We start from the raw sequence: 26,503 nt of genomic DNA, 5'->3' as shown, positions 1-26,503 counted from the left end.
ACCACTAGGAAACTGGAGCAGTCTGTAAAAAAAGTGACCCTCCTACATCTCTTTTGTAACAAACTCCTTGCTGCAGCACTGATATACTTGTGAAGTTGTTATTCCCATGCTTTTATAGGAAGCATCAGAGATATAGGGACCCAAAGTGTGGCTGAGTGGTCTAAAGCACTCACTGTTATGGATCACTGCTGTCTCCTCTGTCTGCATGGATTCGAGTCTCGGCCTCAGCCAATGTCATGATGACAACAACAAATGTCAGGGAAACTAATCTAAATACAAAACTTAACATAATCACTATAGTGTGAAAAGTAGGTCACTGTAACCTACTTTTGCCTGTGCTGAAAAGTATCCTCCAAGATGAATAAACCCTTCAAGTTTTTTCTTGACTAAATATACAAGTGTCGAATAAAATGAACTAAATGTGCCAAATTACATAATTACTGCTGCATGGAAAATAATTCATTGTAAAATAATTTTACCTTGGTGACCAGTACTTTCCATTATGAACAAACCTATCAAATTTCATGACTAAAAAAAACAAAAACCAGAGCTAAAGGCAAAAACATAACTCAATGGAGTGTGAGAATAAGGTCACTGTTACTTTTCCCCACAGTGAGTAATATCTTAGATGATGAATGTACCCATAAAGTTTTCATGACTAAATACAATTGTCTGAGAAACAAAACCAAATGCAAACTCATAAATACAAGAATATGAAAAGTAGGTCACTTTGGTCTACTTTTGCCCAAGGAGAACAATACCCAACAAGATGAATACAAGAGAAAGCTAAACTCAAGGGCTTAAGACGGATGCCTTCAGAAAAGTGGTCCCTATGTCTCACCTATACCTTTAAGGCAAAACACAAACTGCAATTACAACCAGAGCTACTTCCATGGCTTGCCATGGCAAATCCTCGTTTTTGTTGTATATTCTGATACCCCAATGCCATCCCTGGACCAATTACCAAACTAAAACTTCACACTGCCACCCAAATGCTATCCCTGGATCAATTACCCAACTAAAACTCCACACTACCACCCCAATGCCATCCCAGGACCAAAATACCAAACTAAAGCTCCAAACTCTTAATCCATGGGTCATACCCAAAACCCATTAAATAAATGACGTGTTCACATGCTATAAATAAAATGCTATAGTTGCTTTAACTTTTGCATATTTAATCACTTCCAATGAATCCAGATTAGAGGCCCCAAAACTATACCTCTTTTACATATAGTTATCACATGGACAATAATGTACCAAGCTAGGTGAATTTCCACCTTGTGGTTTTTGAGGTTATTGACATAAGGACTGATTGATGTATCACGAATTACCCCATAAAGTGTGAGTATGGTAAGGGTTCACGACAGGAATATTTAAGTGAAATAGTGCCCCACTACCAATCGAATAACTCAAATACAAAGAGAAAGCGAAATTGACTTCACCTTTTCTCAAATTAACTTTTCAGCTCTCCCATTTCAGTCAGTGAATGTCATCATATTCTAAGTACACTCTTTTTCTGTTCAAGTATCAAACAGTTTAAACATTGTGTGCTTTTTTTTGTAGACTTTTGAGTCAAATGATTATTTATCATATGCCTGCAATCAGATTTCAGTTGAAAAGATTTCTGCCAAAAAAAACAAATGTGCAGCTTTAAGTGAATGAAATTTGATATTTTTGTAGCCCATTCATGAGCAAACTAATCCTCTGTTGAGGTTTACTGGCTGATTGATAATAAAAATAAATAAGTTTTAAAAGTAGAAAGAAAGGAAATGTAACTCAGTAAATCACCCTCTTCTGATAGTAACTTCTCTTTGAAAAACAAAGACATATAAAACTTTTGATACATCAAATTAGGAATTTTTTTAACATCTGCATTAAGTTATTCAGTATTTTAATGGGGCCCCCTGAGTGGTCGAAAGTGCTCTCCGTTACGGATCACTGCCATCTCACCTCTGTCTGCATTGGTTCGAGTCTCGGATTCTACCAATTTGGGTATGTGAGAAAGCTTGCCAGTAGCTTCTCGTGGGTTTTTGGTTCTTTCTGGGGTTTTCCCTGGTTCTTCCTCCACCATTAATACTGGCCACCATTTACAGCCTATCGTGTGCTGAAAAATGGTGTTAAACCCAACAACAACAGTATTTTATTTGTGTTTATATATACGACTCAAAGGTTTAGTAAAATGGCTGTTTTCAGTGATTTGCATTTTGAAATGTGGCCACTACACTCACTTCTCCAAATTCTCCCCATTTTCCCACAACTTCATCCTATACTGGTGGGAACAGAAGTCACTACGCCTAAACAGCATGGACCCAGGATAAAGACATAAGCTTTTTTCTAGGCACACTTAATATATTATTTTACATTAGGACCACTGAGTCAATGTTGACAGCAGGGGGAAGTGGGTACTGGATTTGAGGAGGATGAAATATTGAAATATGCAGTGGAAAGCATGGCGATTTACAAGCCAATGAAGTTGCTCTAGTTGAAACTAAAGGAGAGACACCTGAGCTGAAAAATGTTAAAGTTTTTATAAGATGCACATCCTGTCCTGATCTGGCAAGCCTGTGTTATGTATATTTGATTTAATTTATGTTTGATTTAATTTAATTGTTTGTAAATTTTAAATTCTGTTTATTTTTAATTTCATTATATGTCAAAGTAATGTAAATTTGTTTACTAGGAATTTGATATTTTCCAGAAAATTAGTTTGGCCTGATCATTAGTTGTAAACTTTGTATCTTATGCTGACCTAGTTCCTGGCCTTGATTGAGAATCAAGTAAACAACTTTTTTATATTCATTTTTAATGTGTAAATGATAATAGTGAAATCGAAGGCTGTACTGGACTATGCGCCATTAGACTTGTAGATACATTCTAAACCATTCTAGAATGTGATCATGTGACCCTTGTCCAGGAATCTGTTTTGCATCTCAAATTACTGTATAACCTTTGTTTGTAGAGAAATCACGCAGTTGAGTGTGTTCAAATTTTTTGGATTCTAAATGATTAATTCTTTTTACTGGAAATATTTGAGTGATCATACAGAATTCATGGACAAAGACATTTATTTAAAATGTATTCAGAAATGTAAACATCGGAATCTTATTGTCTGTGAAATAACAAAGAACTGTAGATGCTACAGCACCATAAAGCCTACAGTATACATCATTGCCTTCTTTTTGGATTTTCGTTGGGACTTGAACTTGAATTCATTAGAACATTTCATTACTAGGACTTCTAAAATTTAATTCATGATTATTCCTGGATTATTTTTGGATCTGATTCTTAAAACCGTAAGTTCTTATTTTTTCATTTTTACAGTGTTTTTCCAGGGAAATAAATTATTTGTTAATTTTTTCAAAGCTTGTTGTTTTCGCTCTTTCTTTTGTTACTGTTTATTAGAGCCTCAACATGTAGCACCTGTACCTTATTCATATTTCTCCTTCTTACTGATATTTTAAACAGTGATTTTTTTGTTGTATGTACTTACCATTTCCATTGAAAAAATGTCTATAGTAATAAGCACCATGGTCCACATATTCTATCACATAATCCTTGTAAATGACATGGGGTGGGAGGATGTGGCCTGTTGGGGTAGGGGAAGAGTCCAATATTGACACCCCACAGCACATGGGTGATCGAGTCACTGTTATTGCACTTCTGTAATGACTGGAAGCCTCTGAACTTGTGGGAGAATGTGCTGTACTCCTTGTGAGGCCAATTGTCCGCTCCTTCTCCCCTCCTATCTCATTCCTAAAGAATGGACAACTCTGAACTAATTCGTTGTTTCTCCCATCACCATCATCAGTATTTGCTATGATATCAGGGTCATCAGCTTCCCCAGCATAACTGTTCCGATTTAAGGATGCTGCTGAAGCCCCTGTGGCCATATTAAGTATGGCAGTGGACGAGTTTTGATTTTTCATGACACTTTCTATATTAAACCCAATGCTTTGACAGTCATAATGAACAAAAGCTTTCCTACGAAATCTGTCATCTCCACGAATTTCAGTATCTGATAAATTATCCGAAGTTCTTATTCCTGAATCATTCTCAATTTTCCGACGAATATTTCTGACAACTCCTGGACCAGTTTCACCTGTGATTGATTTGGATCTCAGTTTCCTGTCCTTGTGCTTTAATTTTGTTTTTGACTTAGGACTCTGTGTATTATCGTCACTCTCTATATCCCCCATGTTACTTGCACTCAAAAGAGAACCATTAGCTATCCTTTCAAAAATTTCTGCATTAGCAAAGGACACAGTGGTAGGTTTTTCTGGCTCAGCTCGGCCTCGCAGAACCTCTTGCAGCTTTGCAGGGGCAGGACTTCTCTGGTCAAAATCTTCAGTTTTTAAATCATTTAACATAGCAAAAAAGCTTTCCCCACTCGTACTCATTATATCAAGTGAAGAAGTGCTTCCATACTCCCTTTTAGAACTCACACTAGAAACATTTGCCTGTTCTTCTTCCTCAGTATACTCAAAACTATCCATTTCTAGATTACTATTACTTCGATACAAGCCTCGGCTACGTCTGGATTGTGTCCTAACAGTGCTCTTTTCCACTTGAGATTTATCAACACCCGGATTATCCCCCCGTTTGGGTTTCCACCCCTTTGGCCCCTGAGTGCTGTGAATGGTTGCTCTGTGTCCACCCCTAATGAACCTGTCAGGCAACTCTGTCTGCACTGTGGCTGCACTGTGGCGGCCATTAATGTAGGAATGACCAGATCGATCTGACTTTTCATATGCATTGCTGCGAGAAGACGAAGACTCTCTTGATTGAAGTTGTTTTTGATAATATTCCACTGCTTGCTGTGCACGCAACCGTGCAGTCTCAGCTGATATCGGACCAGTAAATGGAGGCTTCAATTCCTCAGACATGATTTTTCCTCATGAATTCTTCTATAGAATGGGTCTGAACAAAATTCACATCCAAAATTGAAACATTTTATAGGAGGTAGATCCTTTGCACATTGTAGGAAGAACTCTTTCAAAATAATTTCCATAACTGAATTACAAAAAGTCATCACATTCTGAAATTACTGAATAAAAAAAACATCATTTTTAATAATATCTAAAATAACACTACCATCATTGGAACTGTCATTTAAAAAATACAGAAGAAAAATAAGAAGCAAGTGCTTTCTTACTGCACTGCAAGATTTCTTCAAGAACCATCCAGTCTTGGGAATACTGGTGTATATTTATATAGTTTGCAAGATATGCACATTAATTCAGCTTTTATCTATGCAATTCCTCATCACAGGCAGCCACCATGGTTGAGGCTGAGTAGAACTGGAAGCTGCAGTGATTGGGTTCTGTGTGGGATGATTTAGCCCAGGTAGCAGGAGAAATCTGGATTGCTGCTGCATTACAATCAGGTGATAGCCCTCTTTCTAAAAACATCTAGCAGCCACCAAAATGTATGTTAGTAGTAATATGAAAATGGAAAGTCAGCAGGGGGGTGGCATTAACCACATCCTCATGATGCATAATTAAATAAACTGCCATACTCTCATTCACCTGACCAATTATATCCTCTTCTCTTTATCCACCACCATCTGAAAATATGAAAATATAGTTATTTTTTTTTGTTAGAACTATATTTACTCATAAGAAAAAACAAGTTGTAAGCATGGAAAAGCTAACAATAAAAATAAGATCTTGCTTTTATCCTTAAAGAATCATAAATAAACACTGGGAAGAAGGTCTGTGTAACTCAGTTTTGATACATGATACGTGTTCAAGTAAAGATAAAACTCCACTGTGATAGTAATAACAACTGAACAGGTACAATTTATCAGCAAATCTTTAATACACCCTGTAAAGTGGGTCACAGTGACAAAGTATGCACCTACACAGCATTAAAAATAAATAGGCATGGAGAAAAGAATCACGACTGTAAACAGACAGATGCACAGATGCAAAAACAAATTCTATACACTGTTGATGTCAGGAAGCAGAGATCAAAATCCACTTGTTGAACTATGTTAATCTGGCTGGTAAGATCGACATGTATCGTATATATATGTATATAAGTTGAGTACAATGGCATACAACAGTTTGTCACATAATGCACTGGCAGATCTGGGTCTGTGCAGTTTGTTAGGAGTAATCAGTAAAACAAACAACATATACCACATATAAGTGAGTATGTATATACAGCATATGGTACGCAGTTTAACTTGTTGTCCATATGTTATCAGTCTACAAAGTGTTGCCCACAAAAAACCCATTTCATGTGTGCCATATTCATGACTAATAGTACCAAGGTATCCATTCCATGCTTAAGTAAAAGTAGATACTTCATTAACTTCTCTGACAGATGGCATGGGATGTTAAACTTTCTGTACTGTAATTAAAAAAAGTGAGCAGAAATTGTGAATACTATCAACTCTCAGGTGGCACATAAATAGTTCAAACATGTGATTCACCCGAAAAAGTACCCCAAATGAATATTCAGATTGATTACAACTTTGAATAAATGAAATTCCAATGAATATGCAAACCCCTTAATGTTGCAATCAACTATTTCCATCATTCCAGGGTTCAGACAGGATTTAATAATATGTCCCAATCAACAAGACTGACAAATTAAATGAACACTTACATTCAGAACTTAATAAAGATTCTGCACAGCTGATTAGCCACTGCCATCGGCACTATTATTATAAATGAACGACTTTCAAAAACAGCTTTACACCAAGTTAACTTCATACAATGTTAGCTTTTACACAGTGTTAACTTTCATATAATGTTGTCCTTATACAATGTTAGCTTTACACAATGTTATTTTTATACAGATGTTAAATCTTACAGAACATTAACATTTAATAGTGTTAGCTGGTACACAATGTTAGATTTAAACAATGTTAATCCTTACACAATGTTAACTAAACAGTATTAACTTTGTTGATGCATGAAATAGCTGTCAAGAGAGTGATTTACACTCAATAAGGCAAAAGTGATAGATATCTAAATTAATCATCTACAGATTAATTTTGTTTCTTTAATTAACAGCAAAGGCATGAATTTAACTCAGCCTACAGAAAGCAGAGCTATGACATTCAATTATACAACACAGCATGCTGGAAGAAGTCAATCTGATAAATGTAAATGAAGCAGGCTACATTTAAAGGCAAAGTCTAGTATCACACAGATTGATAGATACAGTGAATCACATGTTACTTTACAATAGTAAAGACCACTTGACAGCAGATCAATCGAGCAGATTATGTTTTATCTGTTCAAAGAACTCTTAAGTGCAAAAGCAGTATTTGTAGGCAATTATTTTAGCGTAGATAGCATGCAAAGCTCTTACACAGGTTCCAAACAAAACATTTTTATTGTTCCTTCAATTAAAAAAATTGAAATGGGAATTTTTCTGCATACCTCGCAACTAGCAAATGTAAGCATCCATACTTTCTTTTTACTACCATAACCTTGAAAACTGATTGGCAATTATCCATATTACCTTCAAACAAAATTCTGGAAAATAACTGGTAACAAAAGTGTGTGTGTGTATGTATGTATGTGTATATGTATGTGTGAGTGTTCCAATACTCCACTAATGACATCATAGCACTTGTCAAGGACTGTTTTGATATGCTGTTAACAAGATTACATGATCATTTATGCACTTAATCTTTTAAATCTGGATTATCTTGTACAACATCCTAATCTGTGATATCAACTAACTGTGACAATCAACAGAATAGATGTGTTTTCAAAAGTAATGAAACAATTTTCTGGTTATCTTACTTACATTTTCAACAACAAAAACCTTCACATTTTCACGACATTCATAGTCTAAATTAATTAACAAAAACTTTTCCTTTTTTGTTTTAATTCATCTTAATGGCACGTTTAACTCATTAACCCATGGCGCCACATTTACATGTTAGGAGGTAGTAGCCTACTGCCGAGCACTGTAGCGTCATGGTCATGTATGATACACCAAAGTGGGTGGTAATATAGAAAGGTAGACAGATGTAGCTCTACAATGATACCAAATAGTCTGGCAGCCAACCCGTATTGACCGGGGCAGGGGGGGGGAGTCAAATCTGCAACCCTTAAATTACAAGTCCAAATGCCCTACCAATTTTGAGCTACCACATCTTCCAATTAACAAAGAATATGCAGATGTGAATTTAAAGCACAAGACACAATTAATTCAAAAGTTTTAATCAAAGCATCATAATTATAACAGTCCTGGACAGTTGAACCTCTCCCAATTCCATCTAATTTACAAAAGTTTTATCTATTTTGTGAAACAACAAACCTGTTCTATTCAAACTGACATTTCCTCAACTTTTTCTTCCATCAGTGATCTACATTGTAAGCGTTTACTGTATTTTCAAAAGAGTCCCATTAAAGTAACATTTTCAACATTTTCTAGTGTATGCATTCATTTTATAACAGTCAGAACCATACTTGCCATCCCCACCTCTCATCCCCCTTTCAGGCAATGTTGCACAGGATATATGATTGGCTTGCTGGTGTAACATTGTTAAACCCTTGTTCTTCAGAAGCAGGTAGTTATTTGATAGAATCTTAGAGCTCATGTCCTTCCTTCCCTATGCTATAAAAACAACTTGAATCCAAGCTGTGTTGCACTAAGCCCTAAACACACCATATATGTTTGCTTATAAGTTGGGTCCAACTGCAATCTGTCCAACTCAGATCTGCCATTATACAACAACTGATTTGGGTCTACTTAGTTTATTTTTAGCTGGACCTCTTTTGAGCAAGTAAACAGACATAACACAAAAAAAATGATGATGATCATGATAACAATACTTTATATAAAAAGGGTCACTCATTTAGTCAAGGAAGAAAAGTATAACAATATGCATCATACAAAAGATAATATTTCCTATAATAATTTCCTATTTATTTTAACATGTCTTTAGTATTATAGATATTGATTTGGGATTCATGGCAATAATGGATAAAACCCAGATATGCCTCTCCCTCGATAACTCACACACAGCGGGGTCCACAAACATAGACCGCACTTATGATAAACAAAGGCACGAGTCATCAAGGGCCTCCAAAACTAAAAAAAGCCACTTATACACCGAGAAAACTGTGGGGGGTGGTAAGGAACTGGGCTGTTTAATGACTGAATCCTTCTTTTACAATCATGTCGATAACAATTGTTAATAACGCACTTTTTCTAATGAAGTTATTCGTTAATCTGTACAAATAACATTTTCAAAATTTCCAACAGGTAAAGGATCATTCCAACTGGCTTCAACAACCATCATATGTACACAAAAACATTTGTATTACATCACTGCTTTTTGTTTTATTAATTAGTCTGGTTCTTGGAGTGGTATTAAATAGTATACTAGCAAGTCGGGAGTCAAAGTAGTCGGAAACTAGACTATCTGTTGATATACCACCAAACAAGTTTCCTTTATTTTGAAAACTACCGACATTCATTTTGTGAGACAATCACCTACGTCAAAACTCAATTTTTGTATTGTTCAATTAGTACAATACTGATGTCATATTTCACTGAAAGTAATAGTGAAACTTCTTATCATCCTTGAGGATATCTCTAAGTGCCAGTTCAGAAATTCTTAGAAAATTGCTTGCCCACAATGCTCCGTATCTGTGAAACCAAGCTCGTTATTTTACGAAGTACTCGTTTTGCTTGGTTGTCTATCTTTGATCACAGTTATGAAAGAATCAGTTAATTTAAGGTATTTTATGTTACATACACAAAAATATTATAAGTGTCTGACTGAACAACTGAAGTGAGCTCACCCGACAAATGACCGGGGATGCTAGATTTTATGTATATAGGTTTTGTGTGCCTTTTAACGTTTTTTAAAATATATTCCACCTCCTTTATTTGATTCAAAAGACATAATATTAATGTTATAGGGCCTTATACAAAGGAAGACAGATGTTAATTCGTTGCAACAATACAACAAATACTTCCCCAAGTCAGTTACCAAAACACAATCAGCAAATAATCAGGTTATAGCTGATATAGCTGTTACGGTAGATTTACACATTTTACGTTTAAATACACATTGCATTTATAATGATCGTGCTAAAGTGAAACTAAAAGGTAGAATTAAAACACAACTTTCACTTCATAAAAATCAATGGGCATTTAAATATTAATGTACTGCCTATACTAGGCGTGACATTTTTGCTGATCAAAATTTTCTTGAACATCTTTAATTACGGTGTACTAAAAATGTCGTTTAGAAAAAAAAATGTAACCAATTATATGATTTCTTATTAAAAGTTGATAATTTCAAATGTTAATTAAAGTTTCCAGGTCATATCTACCGTTTTCGACCATAAAACGAGCGATATATCAACATTTCAGTTACCAATTTTATTGTGATTGTTTTTTCAAGTTAAAGAAATAAGGATCAAAACTTTTTTTCTTCTTCTGGTTTAAAAAAAATGCCTGACCCCATATTATAAGCAGGTTTGCAAGTTATCAGGGCACGAGTTATCGAGGGAGTGGTGTAATAAATTCATTACAATCTATTAGTAATACACATATGCCCGTCATATCTCTTCTTAAATAATGGAATATTTTCTGTACATTTTACATATTTAGAAGATTCTTCCACAAAACTGTACCTGAGTATTGGACGCTTTTCTTAAATTGCTATGTTCATGGTTTTGGTGGAAAAAATTTCCAAGTAATGTTGATTGCAACTGGTAATGTGTTGAATAACATGGCAAGCACTCAAGAAATCCATTAGATGTTGCTAGGACAAAGCACCAATATATGTTCAATCCACCAAGGTATGGATAGGATTATCAGATCGGAACCTTTCAACTGCAGCTACGTTTTATGAGCTGTTTTCACTGTATGAAAAGTTTCAGCGGCGCTAGACTCGGGCCAGTATTTGCCTTTGTGATGATTTGATTTTGCGACCCCTGATTTAAAATAATGTGTGTTGCACTTTTCTGAAATTTATTTTTGTTCCTTACTCCAAATAGCAAATATCTATAGCTTTTTACTATAATAACATTTTTACTCATATACTGTCACTGGTCAAGTAACTTACAAATAAGATTTTAATTGGGGAGGGGGCAGATATATTTGTGATGGCTTCAATCTGTAGTTCTTAATATTGCCAAACAATACTTTTCTAGACCAGTAAGCAAGCACAAAGGTGCCAGTGAGTACAAAGTGTTAATGTCAACAAATTCTGATTCCAAAAGCATTATCCCTTGGACACTACTTGAAGTAATTATGATACACTCTGGTTTTAAGTACATGTATAATGTTCTTCCTTCTTCTTTCTTCCATATCCTGATTGACTGAGACTTAACCTTAGTGAAGTACTAGCTCTAAGACGGCATGCAGCCAGGATCCTTGTATACCTAGATGATAAATCCATGCAAGTCCAATAATCCAAAACACTCAAGTAGTATGAACCAACAAGGGACACAACTCCTACTACACAAAAAGAAACAGCCTCACTTTCATGACCACATTGATGACTCTCAGGGGTGTTCTATTATGCCATTTCTTACATTTATTTTCATTGGCCGTTTAAAATTAACATACAATAAAAACTCTTGTGCAGTCACATTAAGTTCCAAAAACCTGCTGGAGTAAAGGATTTCGATAGTTTTGAAAATTTCAGAAACTTGATTTCCACAGTACTAGCTTCTGCTCTGCTTTAATTTTAGCATAGCTTTGAAGTGAATTCAATTAACAATACATACCTTCAAGGATTTTATGTGTAATTACCATAAAGTGTTTGAACTTACTTTGATTTCAAATGAGGGGTCATGTGTATGCAAGCTGGAAGTTGATACTTTATATGCAAGTGAAATCCCGTTGAATGGAATACTGCCCTCTCATTGGTTAAACGAAAATGATGTCCTGCATTTGTTTATAACTTATTTTCAGTTGGCCAATGAGAAGGCAGTATTCCATTCAGTGCATTGTTCTTGCATATTAGGCTGGTGCAATCATGGTCTGACATTCCTTAAAGGTATGATAGTAAGCCCATTGAACTTCGGATACACATACAAAGTCGAATGCCTGAGCTAAACATTGGTACCAAATTTATTACGTTACGTGAAACATAGCTTGAAATAGAAGCGTTCATTCTTAAATAGGTCACACAAGAAAGGAGAAAAGTATCCTACCTTGTTAAAAATTGCTATAATTAAAATATATTAAAAAAGCTTTAAAAAGCTTTAAAAAAACATATTTGTGGTCTGAATTTTAGAAAATAGCATTTTATAAACAGCTAAATAATCTTTATGAATGTGCCAAATTTGGTTTTGATATCTCTACAAATAAGAAAATGCTGGGTATGGTACCACTTTTTGGCACAAAAATAATTCATTCTTAACTCATTCGGCCCCAATCCCGCCTCTAGGCATGATGAGGCTTTACCCTATTTCCGAGCTCTGCAGCATCAAGGTCATGTAAGATACACCAACGTGGGTGGTATTACAAAAAAGCAGACAGATATAGCTCTAAAATGATACCAAATAATCTGGAAGTTCTAGTTGCACTACAAAATACAGAGGGAAAAACCTCATTTTTTGGATCAGGATTTTTTTCACCCGAAATTTGCTCGTGGTCGGAATGTGATTTTGTGCTCGGGTGTTAGACCTTTTGGCCTCAGATCTAAGGCAGACCAGTCTGAACTGCACACAGACAGGTGAACCTTTGCAAAAACTAGATAAGGTAGATTTCTGTGGGCCAATTGTTATTCTCTGGTTCTTAGTCCAAAAAATATGCTGGCCACCATGCATAGCCAATGGCGTGCTGAAAAATGTCCTCAGACACCATCAAATCAAACTAAACCTCTTCCTTCAATTGCAGTCACCTTTATCTTTTAACCTTTGACCATGAAACTGACAGGCTTGCTCCTTCCCCCAGATACAAGCTACTCTCAAAGTTTGGCACTGTAGGCACTGGAGAATTTGAGTTATATACAGAAACCATTTTTCTTCTTTCAGTGATATTGAACTTGGATCTTTTCACCTCAAAGTCAATAGGATTCTAACTTACTCCAAATGCAAATTTTAGTGACTACAGATGGTAGACAACTGAAGCAATATTAGTAACAGACGGACGGATGGTCTGCCATATGGCAGGTATACAAAATATACAAAATTATGAAAAATGACCATATTATTCATAATTTTCTAAATAATCTATGATTTCTTTATTGTTTATCAAGTAACCTCATACTTTGTCTTCTACCTTGCCTTCATATTACATTTATTTGTAAGAGTTTATCTTAAGGTTTCATGCTATACATTTATGTTTTTAGAACTTTACTATGTCTCTTTCAACAAAACCATATATATCTATATATATATATACATTATTGTGCTGATGTACTGTTAAATGTAAACAACATACATACCTGCCTTGCAAACACCACAGGTTACTGTTCAATATTTTACAGTTCCTCTGTGTGATTCACCTTTGTTTACTGTTGTAATTGTGACAGATACTTTTTTATCTGTGCACTGATGAATCTGTCATATTAACTAAGTGACTACTGTAAACACTGTGCATTGAAGAATCTGTCATATTAAGTTACTAGACCATGCATTTAACAATCTGTCGTATTAAGTGATTAGACATTGTGTTGAAGAATGTCATTCAGTGACTAAACTCCATGCAAAGATGAATCTCTCATATTAAGTTACTATGCACTATGCACTGAAGAATCTGTCATTGAGCGACTACACTATGCACTGAAGAATGTCATATTGAGCGACTACACTATGCACTGAAGAATATGTCATATTGAGCAACTACACTCTATGCACTGAAGAATATGTCATATTGAGCAACTACACTCTATGCACTGAAGAATGTCATATTGAGCGACTACACTCTATGCACTGAAGAATGTCATATTGAGCAATTACACTCTATGCACTGAAGAATATGTCATATTGAGCAACTACACTCTATGCACTGAAGAATCTGTCATACTGAGCAACTACACTCTATGCACTGAAGAATCTGTCATATTAAATGTTGAGTAAATGCATATTAGCTTATCAGAAAAATAAGACATACGTTAAATTATGATCTAAACTGATGTGTCACTCTTGGCAAGATCCAAACAGAACCATACAAATTCATGGTTCTGATGTTGCAATTAAATGGTACTTGACCTTGCGATATTCAAAATGCACTTCCTGGTCATAGGAGTGTGTTGAGAACAAGTCACCAGCCACTCAAATCTTAAGTGGCGGGGCTTGATCATCACAGTAGGTGAAGATATCTTGCCTGAACTTCTAATAAGTAAGGACCTACACTTAAACATCCTTGTGTATATTTAATTTGTATTATTTGTAGACTTTTCTTAATGATTATATGTACATCTGTATTTTGCAGATGATCGTGTCCAAAAATCAAGTTCATCTTGTACCTTATCAATAATATTTATTTTGTAGGAAACATAAGAACAAGGCTAATATTTCTCTAAGAGTACAGGTTGACTTCAGATCATTATATTTGAAGGTAAACATGTTAACTCATTAATCTCTGGAGGTTTTTGTCATTTTCACCTGAAATGCGAGTAGGAAACACATAATAAAACATCAACTTCCAGGTGATTTTCCAATAACATAATGCCTAGTTGTGTTAGAAACATCGTTTTTCTTTGGCTATTTCGCTTGCGCATGAGCAGATGGGTAAAAGTTGGAGTACTTTTTTTGTGCTTAACGAACCGATCATTTTCATATTGAGACCACTCTTTATTCCAAATGCTCATCTTATCCTACTTTTTGCAAAGGTTCATCTGTCAGTTTACAGTTCATACCAGTCTGCCTTACATATGAGACCAAAAAGTCTAAAATCTGGACACCAAATCAGATTACGACCACGAGCAAATTTTGGGAGGAAAAAAATCAGGTCCAAAAAATGAGGTTTTTCCCTCTGTATTTTGTAGTGCAACTAGAACATCCAGATTATCTGGTATCATTGTAGAACTACATCTGTCTACCTTTCTATAATACCACCCACTTTAGTGTATCATACATGACCTTGATGCTAGAACTCAGTAGTAGGCTACTACCTCCTGCCACGTAAACTCAGCGCCAGGGGTTAATGAGGTAATCTGGATCTGGATCTGCTGGAACATCAGACTTCACTTGGAGGTTCCTGAACTTCTTGACAGTTTGGGGTATTTTATAGAGAAGACTAGCCTTGCTCGATTAGCTTTTTAAAAAATGTTGTTTACTTGAAAAAAATTTCATTTTTGGCTTAACAACTAAAGCAGAACCAGTAGTATCGTTGTGTTCCATTTTTAGTTTGGCTGGATTTATTATTCAATTCTTCAATGGAACTGCAAGGTGCTTGATAATTTTTTGGGACTGGAACATCAATCTGGAGGTTATTTTTAAATTTTCACTTTATGTTCTGGTGAAATAGGTTGTATGTTGAATTTTACAAAACTTGGTGTTTTTCACTCTTTTCTGTTACTGAGTTTAAGACCATAGAATCACAACACAATGTTGGGGGGGGGGAAGGCAGATAAGACATTTTCAAACAAGGTTTCAATTCTGATTAGAGAGTGTTATATTTTTTTCCACTTGGTCTGAAAACTGAAAATTATGTATTTCATGTACATATACTTTCATGTACACATCAGCAGTCTTGCATATATGATTCTACGTGCAGGGGACACTGTCCCCCATCCTCCAAATATAGGGGTTACACAGCATTTGAAAAAGACCAAAGAAAATAGTGCATATTATTCAATGCATAAAAAATTATAAAAGATAATTAGATAATTTTTCTGACTTTGTGAGTTCTTGCCATCATAACTTTGTGGTCTGCACCATGCTATCATCTTTTCCTGGACACTAATAACACTGGACAACAAATTTTTACAAAAGTCATGTTACTGAAATAAAATTAGTCAATTCTTATCAATTTTTATGTGCTGAACACGAATATGACAGTCAAATTGCAAAATTGGCTCTAGTTTTTTTGTAATCTGCAAGAAATTAATGTTTACATAACGAAATGCATTCCAACAGTAAAAGGTCAACTGTAATAGCCTACCTATAAAAAATCAAGTCATTGACTACATCTTAGATTTCTTCGCCTGTCTCTTGTACAGCTGTTCGGGAGCATCTCTGAGGAGTGTCCAGCAGTAGTCAGCCAGCATTGTAGTGGACCATTTTCCCTGGTATCTTTGTTCCATTGTTGCGATATCTTGATGAAAACGTTCGCCGTGTTCATCACTAACAATACCACAGTTGCTAGGAAAGAAATCCAAATGGGAATGAAGGAAGTGAATCTTTAGAGACATATTGCAGCCAAGTTTCTTATACTTCATCAACATGTCTTCTACTAGTTCCTTATAGTTTTCTGCCCTAACATTTCCGAGGAAGTTTGTAGAAACTAGGCGAAAAGCATTCCATGCTTGTTTCGCGTCACCTTCCAGCAAGTTGTTGAACCGGTCATCTTTGAAAAGCTCTCGAATCTGAGGACCCACAAAAACTCCCTCTTTAATCTTTGCTTCGCTGAGTCGAGGGAATTTTTCATGCAGGTATCGGAATGCTGGCAAAGTCCGGTCAATGGCTTTCACGAAGTTCTTCATCAAACCTAGTTTGATGTGAAGGGGTGGTAGCAAGATTTTCTGAGCCTCAACCAGAGCTGGGTGTTGGATATTCTTCTCTCCAATGGCTACATTCTGCCTGTGAGTCCATTCCTTCCTCATGTAGTGCATTTCCCTTGCTCGGCTATCCCACTCGCATAAGAAACACATGTATTTTGTATATCCTTGCTGCAGTCCCATTAAAAGGGCAACTACCTTCAAATCACCACAGAGGTGCCAGCTGTACTTGTTATACTCAATGGAATTCAGTAGCTGCCTTAAGTTATCGTATGTCTCTTTCATGTGGACAGCATACGCTACTGGAATAGATGGAAGAATGTTTCCATTGTGCAAAAGCACAGCCTTGAGACTCAGTTTCGAAGAGTCCACAAATAGTCTCCATTCTTGTGGGTCATGAGTGATTTTTAAAGCATTCATGAGGCCCTCAATATCGGAACAGAATATCAGATTACTTTCCTTTCTGAAGAAAGGCTCCAATTGCTGGTGGCGCTTTCGATATGCAGTAATTGTGACATCTTCTTCTAGAAGATTCCATTGTTGGAGTCTTGATCCTAGCAATTCTGCCTTGTTCTTTGATAAGTCCAAATCACGAATCAGGTCATTTAGTTCTTCCTGTGTTATTCTGTGTGGGGTTGATGATGCACCACAGTGAAAATCTGGATCACTGCATGCTGATGGACCAGGAGAAGAACAGGTCGACTCACCTTTGTCTTCGTCAGATGAATCAAGAGAATATTCTGCTGGAGGTTCTGGAATAGGAAGTCCCTCACCATGTGGAACTGGTCTCAATGCAGACGGAATGTTTGGGTAGACTATTCTCGACTTCTTTCGCTTCGTTACTCCGCCGGAAAGAGGAGGAACCAAGCAGAAGTAACAGTCATTTAGGTGGTCGCTTGGCTCTCTCCACACCCTTGGGACTGCAAACGGCATTGATGACCTTTTGCAATTCAACCACTGTGAAAGCTGTGTTGTACATGTAGCACAGCATATATGCGGAGCCCAAGGCTTGTCTTGGTCACCAACCTTGCATCCGAAGTAAAGATGATATGCCTTCTTCACTTGAGAATTGATACTTTTCTTCTGGTTGGCAAATGTCACTTCCCCACAAATATAGCAAAAATTGTCCGCGGTATTAACACACTTTCGAGGCATTACTGTTCTTTATTGTACGTAAATGGATAAAATAATAAGTTTTATGTAACAGTAGCTTGAACTGTCTCGCACAACGTCTAAAATATTTTAAATGCTGAACCTATCTGATTGGGCTTTATATAGTACACTGCTTACGTCAGCTTCAGCAGCCGCCTGGCATTAGTATAATAGGCCTACACATGTATAGTACACTGCTGACGTCAACTTACTTCAGCAGCCGCATGGCATTAGTATTGCATTGCATCAGAAAATGATGCAATCAACTGTGGATGATGTGAGCATGATGGTATTATGCAATGTTACATCATTATTCCGGATGTTGCTGCAGTCCTACTGGAGAAATTTACACAGTGAAACATAGAAAATGAGGTATATGAATATCTTCAAAACGAGAGCCAATACAAATTTTTCACGGTTATATTCGTGTTCGGCACACCAAAATACTACAGATTAGGGCCTTTTCAAGTCAGTAATGATTTCACTGTTGACCAGTGTAACAGTACTGTAATGGAGCGTGGTTAAGTAATTTTAATTATGCAACATCTGTCTGTCACTAATTATGCAGTTTTACTTTTTTCATGCTGAAAAAAGACCATTCTTTCAATGTGAATATATCCTCTCACAGAGTGGAGAATTGACAATATGATGCAATCCACTTGCGCACCTCACATAGTACATACGCAAAATGGTCATCTTTTTTTTTTTTTAAAACAATTAAGCCAGGACATCAGAGTGGGGTGGGAGGAGTGATTAAGGTAGGCCCATAAGCAGCAATGGCTCGAACATCATGCAATTTTAATTCATGAACAAAAGGTCTAGATTGGCAAGGGACTGGTATGCTCTTCTGATTGTGGTGACAATCCATAATATGACAGTGACAGAGTCCTCAACATGAAGAAAAAGACATTTCAGATCCTTTCTTTTCTCTCTAGAGTACTTAAGATAAAAATGGATGGACCTCACTGGGCATAAAAGTCCATCTTGAGCATCCCATACACAGATTCGACTGAAACTGTGATTTCTTTCAGTAGTGAAGCTACTGAAGGTACATGATTTTTAGCAAAAAATCCTGGTTGACAAACAACAAGAACAGTAATTTCCATAAATCATAGAAAACCAGCATTGATAGACAAAAGTATGAATTTTGCTGCATCTTCTCACAGACGACAGGGAGTAAAAACTTGGTTTTGAGTGTGAGGTCCTGAAAGGAGGCCTCACTCAATGATTCATAGGGGTTTTGGTGAAAGACCATAAAATACAAGAAAGATTCATCTGGGCATAGGAGATTCGTTGACAGTTCTCTGCAGTTAAAAACAATTAACAAGACTGGCATTCACGAACTGTAAGATTTGGTCATGAACTGCTCAAGAACTGGCATTCTTGAACTGTAAGATTTGGTCATGAACTGCTCACAAACTGGCATTCATGAACTGTAAGATTTGGTCATGAACTGCTCAAGAACTGGCATTCATGAACTGTAAGATATGTTGATGAACTGTTCAAGAACTGGCATTTATGAAGTGTAAGATCTGACCATGAAATGAAGATTGATGAAATGGTCATTTTCTGTTTATGTACTACATGTATTCATGAACAGTTCTTGCTATTTTTCAAAGGGGAAGTAAAACTCATGAAAGTTTAGTGTTTTGGTATAAGTGCAACCTTGCTCCATTACAATTTTCTGAAGACAAGTTTGTTTACAAAATAACAGTCTGCTGAAATTTCTTTGTGGAGAAAGACTGCACTCAAACTCTGCATTTATTCCGCAATTTCCAACCAGCCCATGTTCATGGGTCCTCTTTTGCTATGAATTATAAATCTGTAAACATAATGAATATAGACAAGTTTCATTTTTGTCTTAAATAAAAATCTGACTAAGACTCATGAATTTGTTCATAAAATCTGTTTTCTATATAAAAATGGGGGAGGTCAGAAAATGCCCTTTATTCCATGCAGTCAATTAGACAATAGTAACTTTCAAAGACTTTTCGCTGCAAATTTGCAGACTATACCACAAACCTTAAAGGAGACCAGAAACCAATGGAAATATTGGATAATAATAAAGGTACTATAGCAGTAAACCTTATTCTGAAGTATCATCTGCGACCGAAATGCCAATATTAAAATATTGGCCTATCTTCTAGGAGCTGAATTTCCGTGACCTGGTATGCAAAATTTCCACGCCTATTCGGTTACTTTCGGGATGTGACGTCATAGTAGCAACTCCAGCAGCCCAAGTGGGAGTTGCCAGAGTAAAAGACAATACCGTTTTGCGTTGCTTACGGGTGTAATAAAACATTAAGAAAAGCCAGTGGACAACATTTTTTTTTCTTTTCCGAAAGATAAAGGCATACTGAAAGAATGGATACATTATTACAGACGAGTCGATTTCAAAGCAACACCATACAGCCCTATGTGCTCGTTACATTTCTCAAAGAACTGTTACGAGAGGGATTCTGAAAAAATGGCAACTCAAGGATACGCAAATGCTAGGCTTAGACAAAAAGTTGGCTCTGTTCCAGACATAACGTTGAATATTTTAAATCCTGGGAAAAGTGTTGAACGTGCGAGTTACGAAAATAGGCAGAAGGCCGAGTAAGTGACCACAAAATGCAACAATCAATTCACAGATCTTTTATCTACACCAGCAGTGCTAAAAATAAATCGGATAGCCCGACACCCTGCGCCCCCCTGGTTTTAGTTCCGGCCCATCCTGTATTCAAAATGAGGTGCCCGTCAGGCTTGTCGAAACAAAAATTGTTTGCCTGAGGAAACTTTGATCGCGCTGGTGAAATTAGTAAATGTATTTTCAAGATGTTGACATGCATGCCTTAACACGGCACAATCTAAATCAAATCACTACTGTCCAAGGTGAAATTTAGATTTGATTTTAATCAAATGGAGGCTTTGCCAAAAATAATATTCTAAACCTGTCGTGTTTCGAGAAAACACAATTTTCAGTAATCTTATAAAAATTACAAATTTAAAAAAAAATCATTGTATACATGTAGTATGTATAAACGGTAATCTGTAATGATTGGAACTGATATAAAATTATTCCTTGGGCAGTTTAAATAACAGCGATTAAAAGAAAAGAGGTCAAAGTTTCACATTAAATGGCTGACAATAGAAACTGGGGGGGGGGGAGTACTACTGACCCAACCCCTTGCCCCAATGTGCGAGCGCCCATGGGACGTACCTTTTCTCCATGTGATACGCCTTATTATTCCCCCAGGACAAGCCCATTTTGCATATTCTGGTCAGCTCTGGCTAAATTGGAAAATAGCTAAAGTTTTGATTTAAGTACGCAAACAATAAAGCCGATGTGACCGTTCCGGTGGCCTAGTGGTTAGAGCGTCCGCCTCGGATGCGGGAGGTCGTGGGTTCGATCCCCGGCCGAGTCATACGAAAGACTTTTAAAATGGTACTAACAGCTGCCTCGCTTGGCGTTCAGCATTAAGAGGTTAGTGTTAGGACTGGTCGGCCTGGTGTCAGGATAATGTGACTGGGTGGGACATCATGCTACATGTCTGCGGCATGATGCCCCAGTGCTAGACATCACTATAAACTGCCACATTGCAGACATCATAGCAATATGACTGAAAAATTGTTAAAGCTACGTTAAAAATCAAAATCACATCACATCACAATAAAGCCGATGTGACTGATGAACATATTCCATCCTTGCATTGATCTTGTGAAAAGGACTGCCCTTCGGACATACTTCAAAGAAACCCTGTTCAACAGTGTGTGTGTGTGTGTGTGTAAGCACCAGCAATTGATTGCCAAAATAAACGATGCCTATTTTGTTGTTACTTACGATGCCATGGACTTCAGGTTTAAGTCTTAATGCATGTAACACTGTTTGCTGAACAAAATATTTATTCAGAATTAGTTCTTTAGGGCCACATATACTGCATGGTATATTTTGTTTTATTCCTTTTAATTAAATTATGGTAATTAAACTTTACATATACGGTCGAGGAATGTCAGATGTTAACTGGCCGAGTTTCTTTGGCGGAAATGGAGATGCGATTTTTGTTTACAGAGAAAATTTCACAGTGATCATTCATTTAAGCTAATTGGTGACAATTGTATTCTTTTAATTTTGTTATACTATAGTACTGTTGTAGTTGTTTAAAAACATCTGAAATTTACTTGAATAATGTTTAATTTTCACGTTCTATTTACTGAAGAAGAAAAAAAAAGAAAAAAAATGTTGTGTGATATTAATTATTTCGTCCAGTGCCAGATTTAGACGTGTGTGCGTGTGATTTGAATTTTTAACGTAGCTTTAACAATTTTTCAGTCATATCACTACGATGTCTGCAGTGTGGCAGCTTAGACTGTGGATTGCATACATTATACCTATTTATAAACGGTTTGGGGTTGGTTTTTTCTTCTTCTGACAAATTAAAATTGACAGACATAATGTAATTATCGGGACTTCGCTGCGAAAAATTTAGAGATATTGCGAGATCGAGATGTAGATGAGGAAATACCCCCAAAATCAGGAGGTTTTTCTCCCGGCTTGAGAGTTGACAGGTATGAACTGTCCGGGCTTGTGGAATTTCAGTCAGGGCTTGAGTTTATTTAAGTCACCTGCCCGGGGCCTGTGCCTAAAAAAATTCTTTTAACACTGACCAGTACAGTACATAAACTATTATATCAGACTGCAGATTCAAGTTTTGAATGTGCAACCCAAATGTGGTCTCCTTCCGTCTGCCTCGCTCGCCAATGTTGATGTTTGTATTCGAGGACTGGCTAGTATTGCGTCACGGTACCACGTGATCTGTCGTCTCATTAAAACTCGGAAAAACTCGGCAATTTACGGAATCGTGGTATCTTCCATGCAATAAAATCACTACCCGCTTACGATATTTAATTTATAAACATGTCAGTCGAATTAAAATCTGTAGAGAATTACATACGTAGAAGGAAAATTTTGATTTCTAGTCTCCTTTAAATGTTTAAATTGCCATTTTAGTTTTCATTGCCTTCAGCAACTTTGGCCACTGCCAGAGCATCTCCAATAAATGAAATCCTCAGTACTTTACATGAAAACTTTAAATTGCTCTAAGTTCTGAAGTAATGGTCTTTCTTCAAAGACAATCAAGATGCAGTGAACTTTACAATTATATCAGAGCAACAGAATCCACTTGTCCAATAGAGGTACTGCCTTACTCCTTACAAATATGGACCAATACATACAAATTTATAAAAGGGGTTAGATTATTGTTTGTACTGCAGAAAGCAGAGACATAACAAAGAGTTGTCTGCATGAAAAGCAGATTCATTGCTATGTTTGTAATGAACTAGGACATAAGTAAAAGTTATGCACATGCCAAAAGGTAAAAGGCAAAGAAGTGGATGCTTATGCAGCATCACTGGCATACAGAATAGGAGGCAATGGGGGCAAATCACCCCAGGAAGCATTTATGTAGGGGCAGCAAAAAAGGGAAAAAGAAAGAGGAAAAAAGAAAGCAAAAGAAAAGAAAAAAGAGAGGGAGGGTGTAAAGGAGGATAATATTTTGAAAATTTGGTGATGCCACCCTTGATGATGCCAGCGCCCGCCAGGTGTGGCCCTCGATGGCTTGACTTCTGTGAGCTGTGTTTAGGCTGAGAGATCAAGTCACTGATATGCATGGGTGGCTTTAGTACTCAAGACAAATTTGACAGTCATGTGTTGTTTAGTGCTGATGGCAAACTTGACAGTCATGTGTTGTTTAGCGCTACAGGTAAATTTGACAGTCATGTTATGTTTAGTGCTAAAGGTAAATTTGACAGTCTTGTGATGTTTAGTGCTAAAGGCAAATTTGACAGTCTTGTGTACTTCAGCCAAATACAACAGTTGATATGGATCAATGACAATTATGGCTTATAAGAGGTGTGGGTTAATTCGGGTGAAATGATTATTTAAATTAAGACTATTTTAAATGAAACATTAATTTACAATTACCTATTCTAATTGGATTATTCAGCTACTAACTTTTAAATCTGTGACATTAACCATATTACTACATTCACAACATGAGCAAGTAGCACAAACTTAAAGAGTGGCAACCACAGACAGGTTGCACTGCAGCTATTTGTCTATACTTTTTTCCGACTACACCTGCAACTGAAGCTGCTGACAATCACCCTGACGGTGCTGAGCTGCGTATCTTTAATGATGATATTGTTCTGGCTGATCAGGTTCAAGCTACAACATCAGCAAAACCAGAACCAGATTATTTAGTTGACAACAATGATGACATTTGTAACAGCAATATTATCAATGCCAATGAAGCACCAGGTAAACGAAGTCGGAATGAAACAATACCAAATGACAGCTCAGATGACAGTTGCACAGCTATGTCAATGACGTCAACAACAAATGTTTCTGCACTGCAATATCAGCAACTTACATGCAACATTGAAATGAAGACATAAATGTAAATCAGGACTCGACCAATGCCAATTTGGTTGTTTTCAGTGATGCTGGCCATTGGCCCAAAACTATAATGGATGAATTTACAAATCAGTTCGTTTTGACAGCTCTAAAACTCTCCAGAATAAGGATGGACAAATTGCCATAGTGTATGTGTGGTATATTAATCCAAAAAAATTATTCTACCTTTAATGATATATCAAACATATCTATTGAAACATTAACCATTCATTTTGTGTACTATCTCACAATTTTTATCTTAATTATAATGGTTCTAGATAAAACCTTTTTGATGCTGAGAACATATTCAAGTTGAGGTAGGTTCCAAGATGTATTTGATTTGATATTTTTTTCTACAGCTAAAATGAGACCATGCTGTATTATTAAAAGGGGTATTATGCTATCTCTGGCATCCTCTGGAAGTGATTTTATGGAAACAGTTACCCCAATTACTTTCAGCAATACTTTTTTTAAATTACAACCTACAAAACTCAACAGCTCAGAAAAAATGATGATAATTAACAATACACATTAGGAGGGCTATGAAGTCTAATCATAGATTAACAATTTGATCTTGCAAGTTAAATATTACAAATAATCACACAGCCAACTAAATTTTTATTTAAAAACAGTTGTACATTCAGTATTGTAACTATAAACAATGGAAACAAGGGTATAATCAAAGCTTTCTTGGTTTACATTGTTTCATGTTACAGTTTACTATGGTATAACATACATTTTACTTCAGGTGATGCTACTGTTATCTATGGTAAAGCACAGTTTACTACAGTTTATATAACAGTTTACAATGGTACAACATGCAGTTTACTTTGTTTTATGCTACAGTGTACATTGGTACAACATGCAGTTTACTTTGGTTTATGTTACAGTTTACAATGGTACAACATACAGTTTACTTTGTTTTATGTTACAGTTTACAATGGTACAACATGCAGTTTACTTTGGTTATGTTACAGTCTACTATTGGTTCATGTTATGGTTTACTATGGTATAACAAAGTTTATTTCAGTTTACTATGGTATAACAAAGTTTATTTCAGTTTACTATGGTATAACAAAGTTTATTTCAGTTTACTATGGTATAACAAAGTTTATTTCAGTTTGCTATGGTATAACAAAGTTTATTTCAGTTTGCTATGGTGTAAGATGCAACTTACTCTGGCTCAACAATATGGTTTTTAGCATTTGAAAAAAAAACTCGTGTCAAAATAATGTACTGGATTTGCTGAGATCAGGGTGAAAATAAATGGCATCTGGTTTGTTAGTTTCAGAGTTTCAGGTAGTGGATAAGAGTTGCCTCTCATGGGAAAGTATCTGTAGCTCCAGTCATCCTGAGTGGCTTAAAGTGCTATATGCAGTAAGTATAATGGACCACACATAATTCCAGGATCCTCCATTATCCCCAGCAGCTACACCTGCTGCAGCTATTGCATATATTAGAGATCTGTTTATTAATGACAGCAATGAAAATGTTTCCTATGCTACCTTTATAACAAATATTCCAGATGTACATGGGTTTATGGTCTGGGAGCAAATCTGTTATTGCATCACAAAATAATCTCTTTAAATTTTTTTATATAAAAAAATGTCATGATGAAGATATATATCAGCAACTGTTGCAAAGGTTCATCTGACAGACAGGCTTCAGATGAAAGGCGGCGGCTTGATCTGTAAACCAGGCTCACAAGTGCATAAGATTAAAAAGGTGGAATAACATTTCTTTGCCCATATTCAACCCATAGAATAAAAAAAATATGAATTACATGGGTCACAACTATAATTGGGCATAAGGCAGATGAACTACAGGGGCAGGTTTTTACTTTAAACCCTGAAAATCATACTCAATTAACAGCCTAGATATGTTAAGTACTGGAGTTTCCTCTGATGTTACATTGGAGTGTGAACTAAGACAAGGAGGTGTGTGTGTGTCTGTGTCTGTGTGTGTTGACATGCTGCTAGATCAACAAGCTCCCAGGTGATATACGTGGGTCATTCCAAGTACATGAATGAAAAGTGTTTTCAGATAACCAGTAGACAGAAATAGGTGTACCTACTATTTCCTTTGCTGTGGAAAAATCTGGGCTACATGTTTACCATACATACCTATTCTGATCCATTCAGAGACAACTATGCAACACTGCTGGTCCTTTTGAGGATTCTATGCTGACACTAAGTGTTAAATGGCTATAAAGTGGTCCATTACACCCTCATTTGACAACCTGAATCAATCAGGTGGTATAGGTTGAAAAGAGCACCAAGTGACACTACAGTCAGGAGCTGACCTTACCTTGA

At 36.3% G+C, this 26,503-nt stretch overlaps 1 protein-coding gene across 3 annotated transcripts in view; it reads right to left on the bottom strand.

Annotated features, from left to right (window-relative positions):
* The window catches only part of LOC149808399 (signal-induced proliferation-associated 1-like protein 2), a 210,271-nt gene that overhangs the window by 141,606 nt on the left and 42,162 nt on the right, over positions 1-26,503 (bottom strand). For all 3 annotated transcript variants that reach the window (XM_089976661.1, XM_089976669.1, XM_089976678.1), the window contains exon 2: positions 3,494-5,566. In XM_089976661.1, coding sequence (XP_089832787.1) covers positions 3,494-4,886 — 1,393 coding nt within the window. In that variant the 5' untranslated portion in view covers positions 4,887-5,566. The remainder of the gene's footprint in view (positions 1-3,493; positions 5,567-26,503) is intronic.

The sequence above is a fragment of the Sinohyriopsis cumingii genome, chromosome 1, assembly GCF_028554795.1.
Source record: "Sinohyriopsis cumingii isolate HCF-2022 chromosome 1, ASM2855479v2, whole genome shotgun sequence".
Classification (NCBI taxonomy): domain Eukaryota; kingdom Metazoa; phylum Mollusca; class Bivalvia; order Unionida; family Unionidae; genus Sinohyriopsis; species Sinohyriopsis cumingii.
This window is presented reverse-complemented; position numbering and strand designations above follow the sequence as displayed.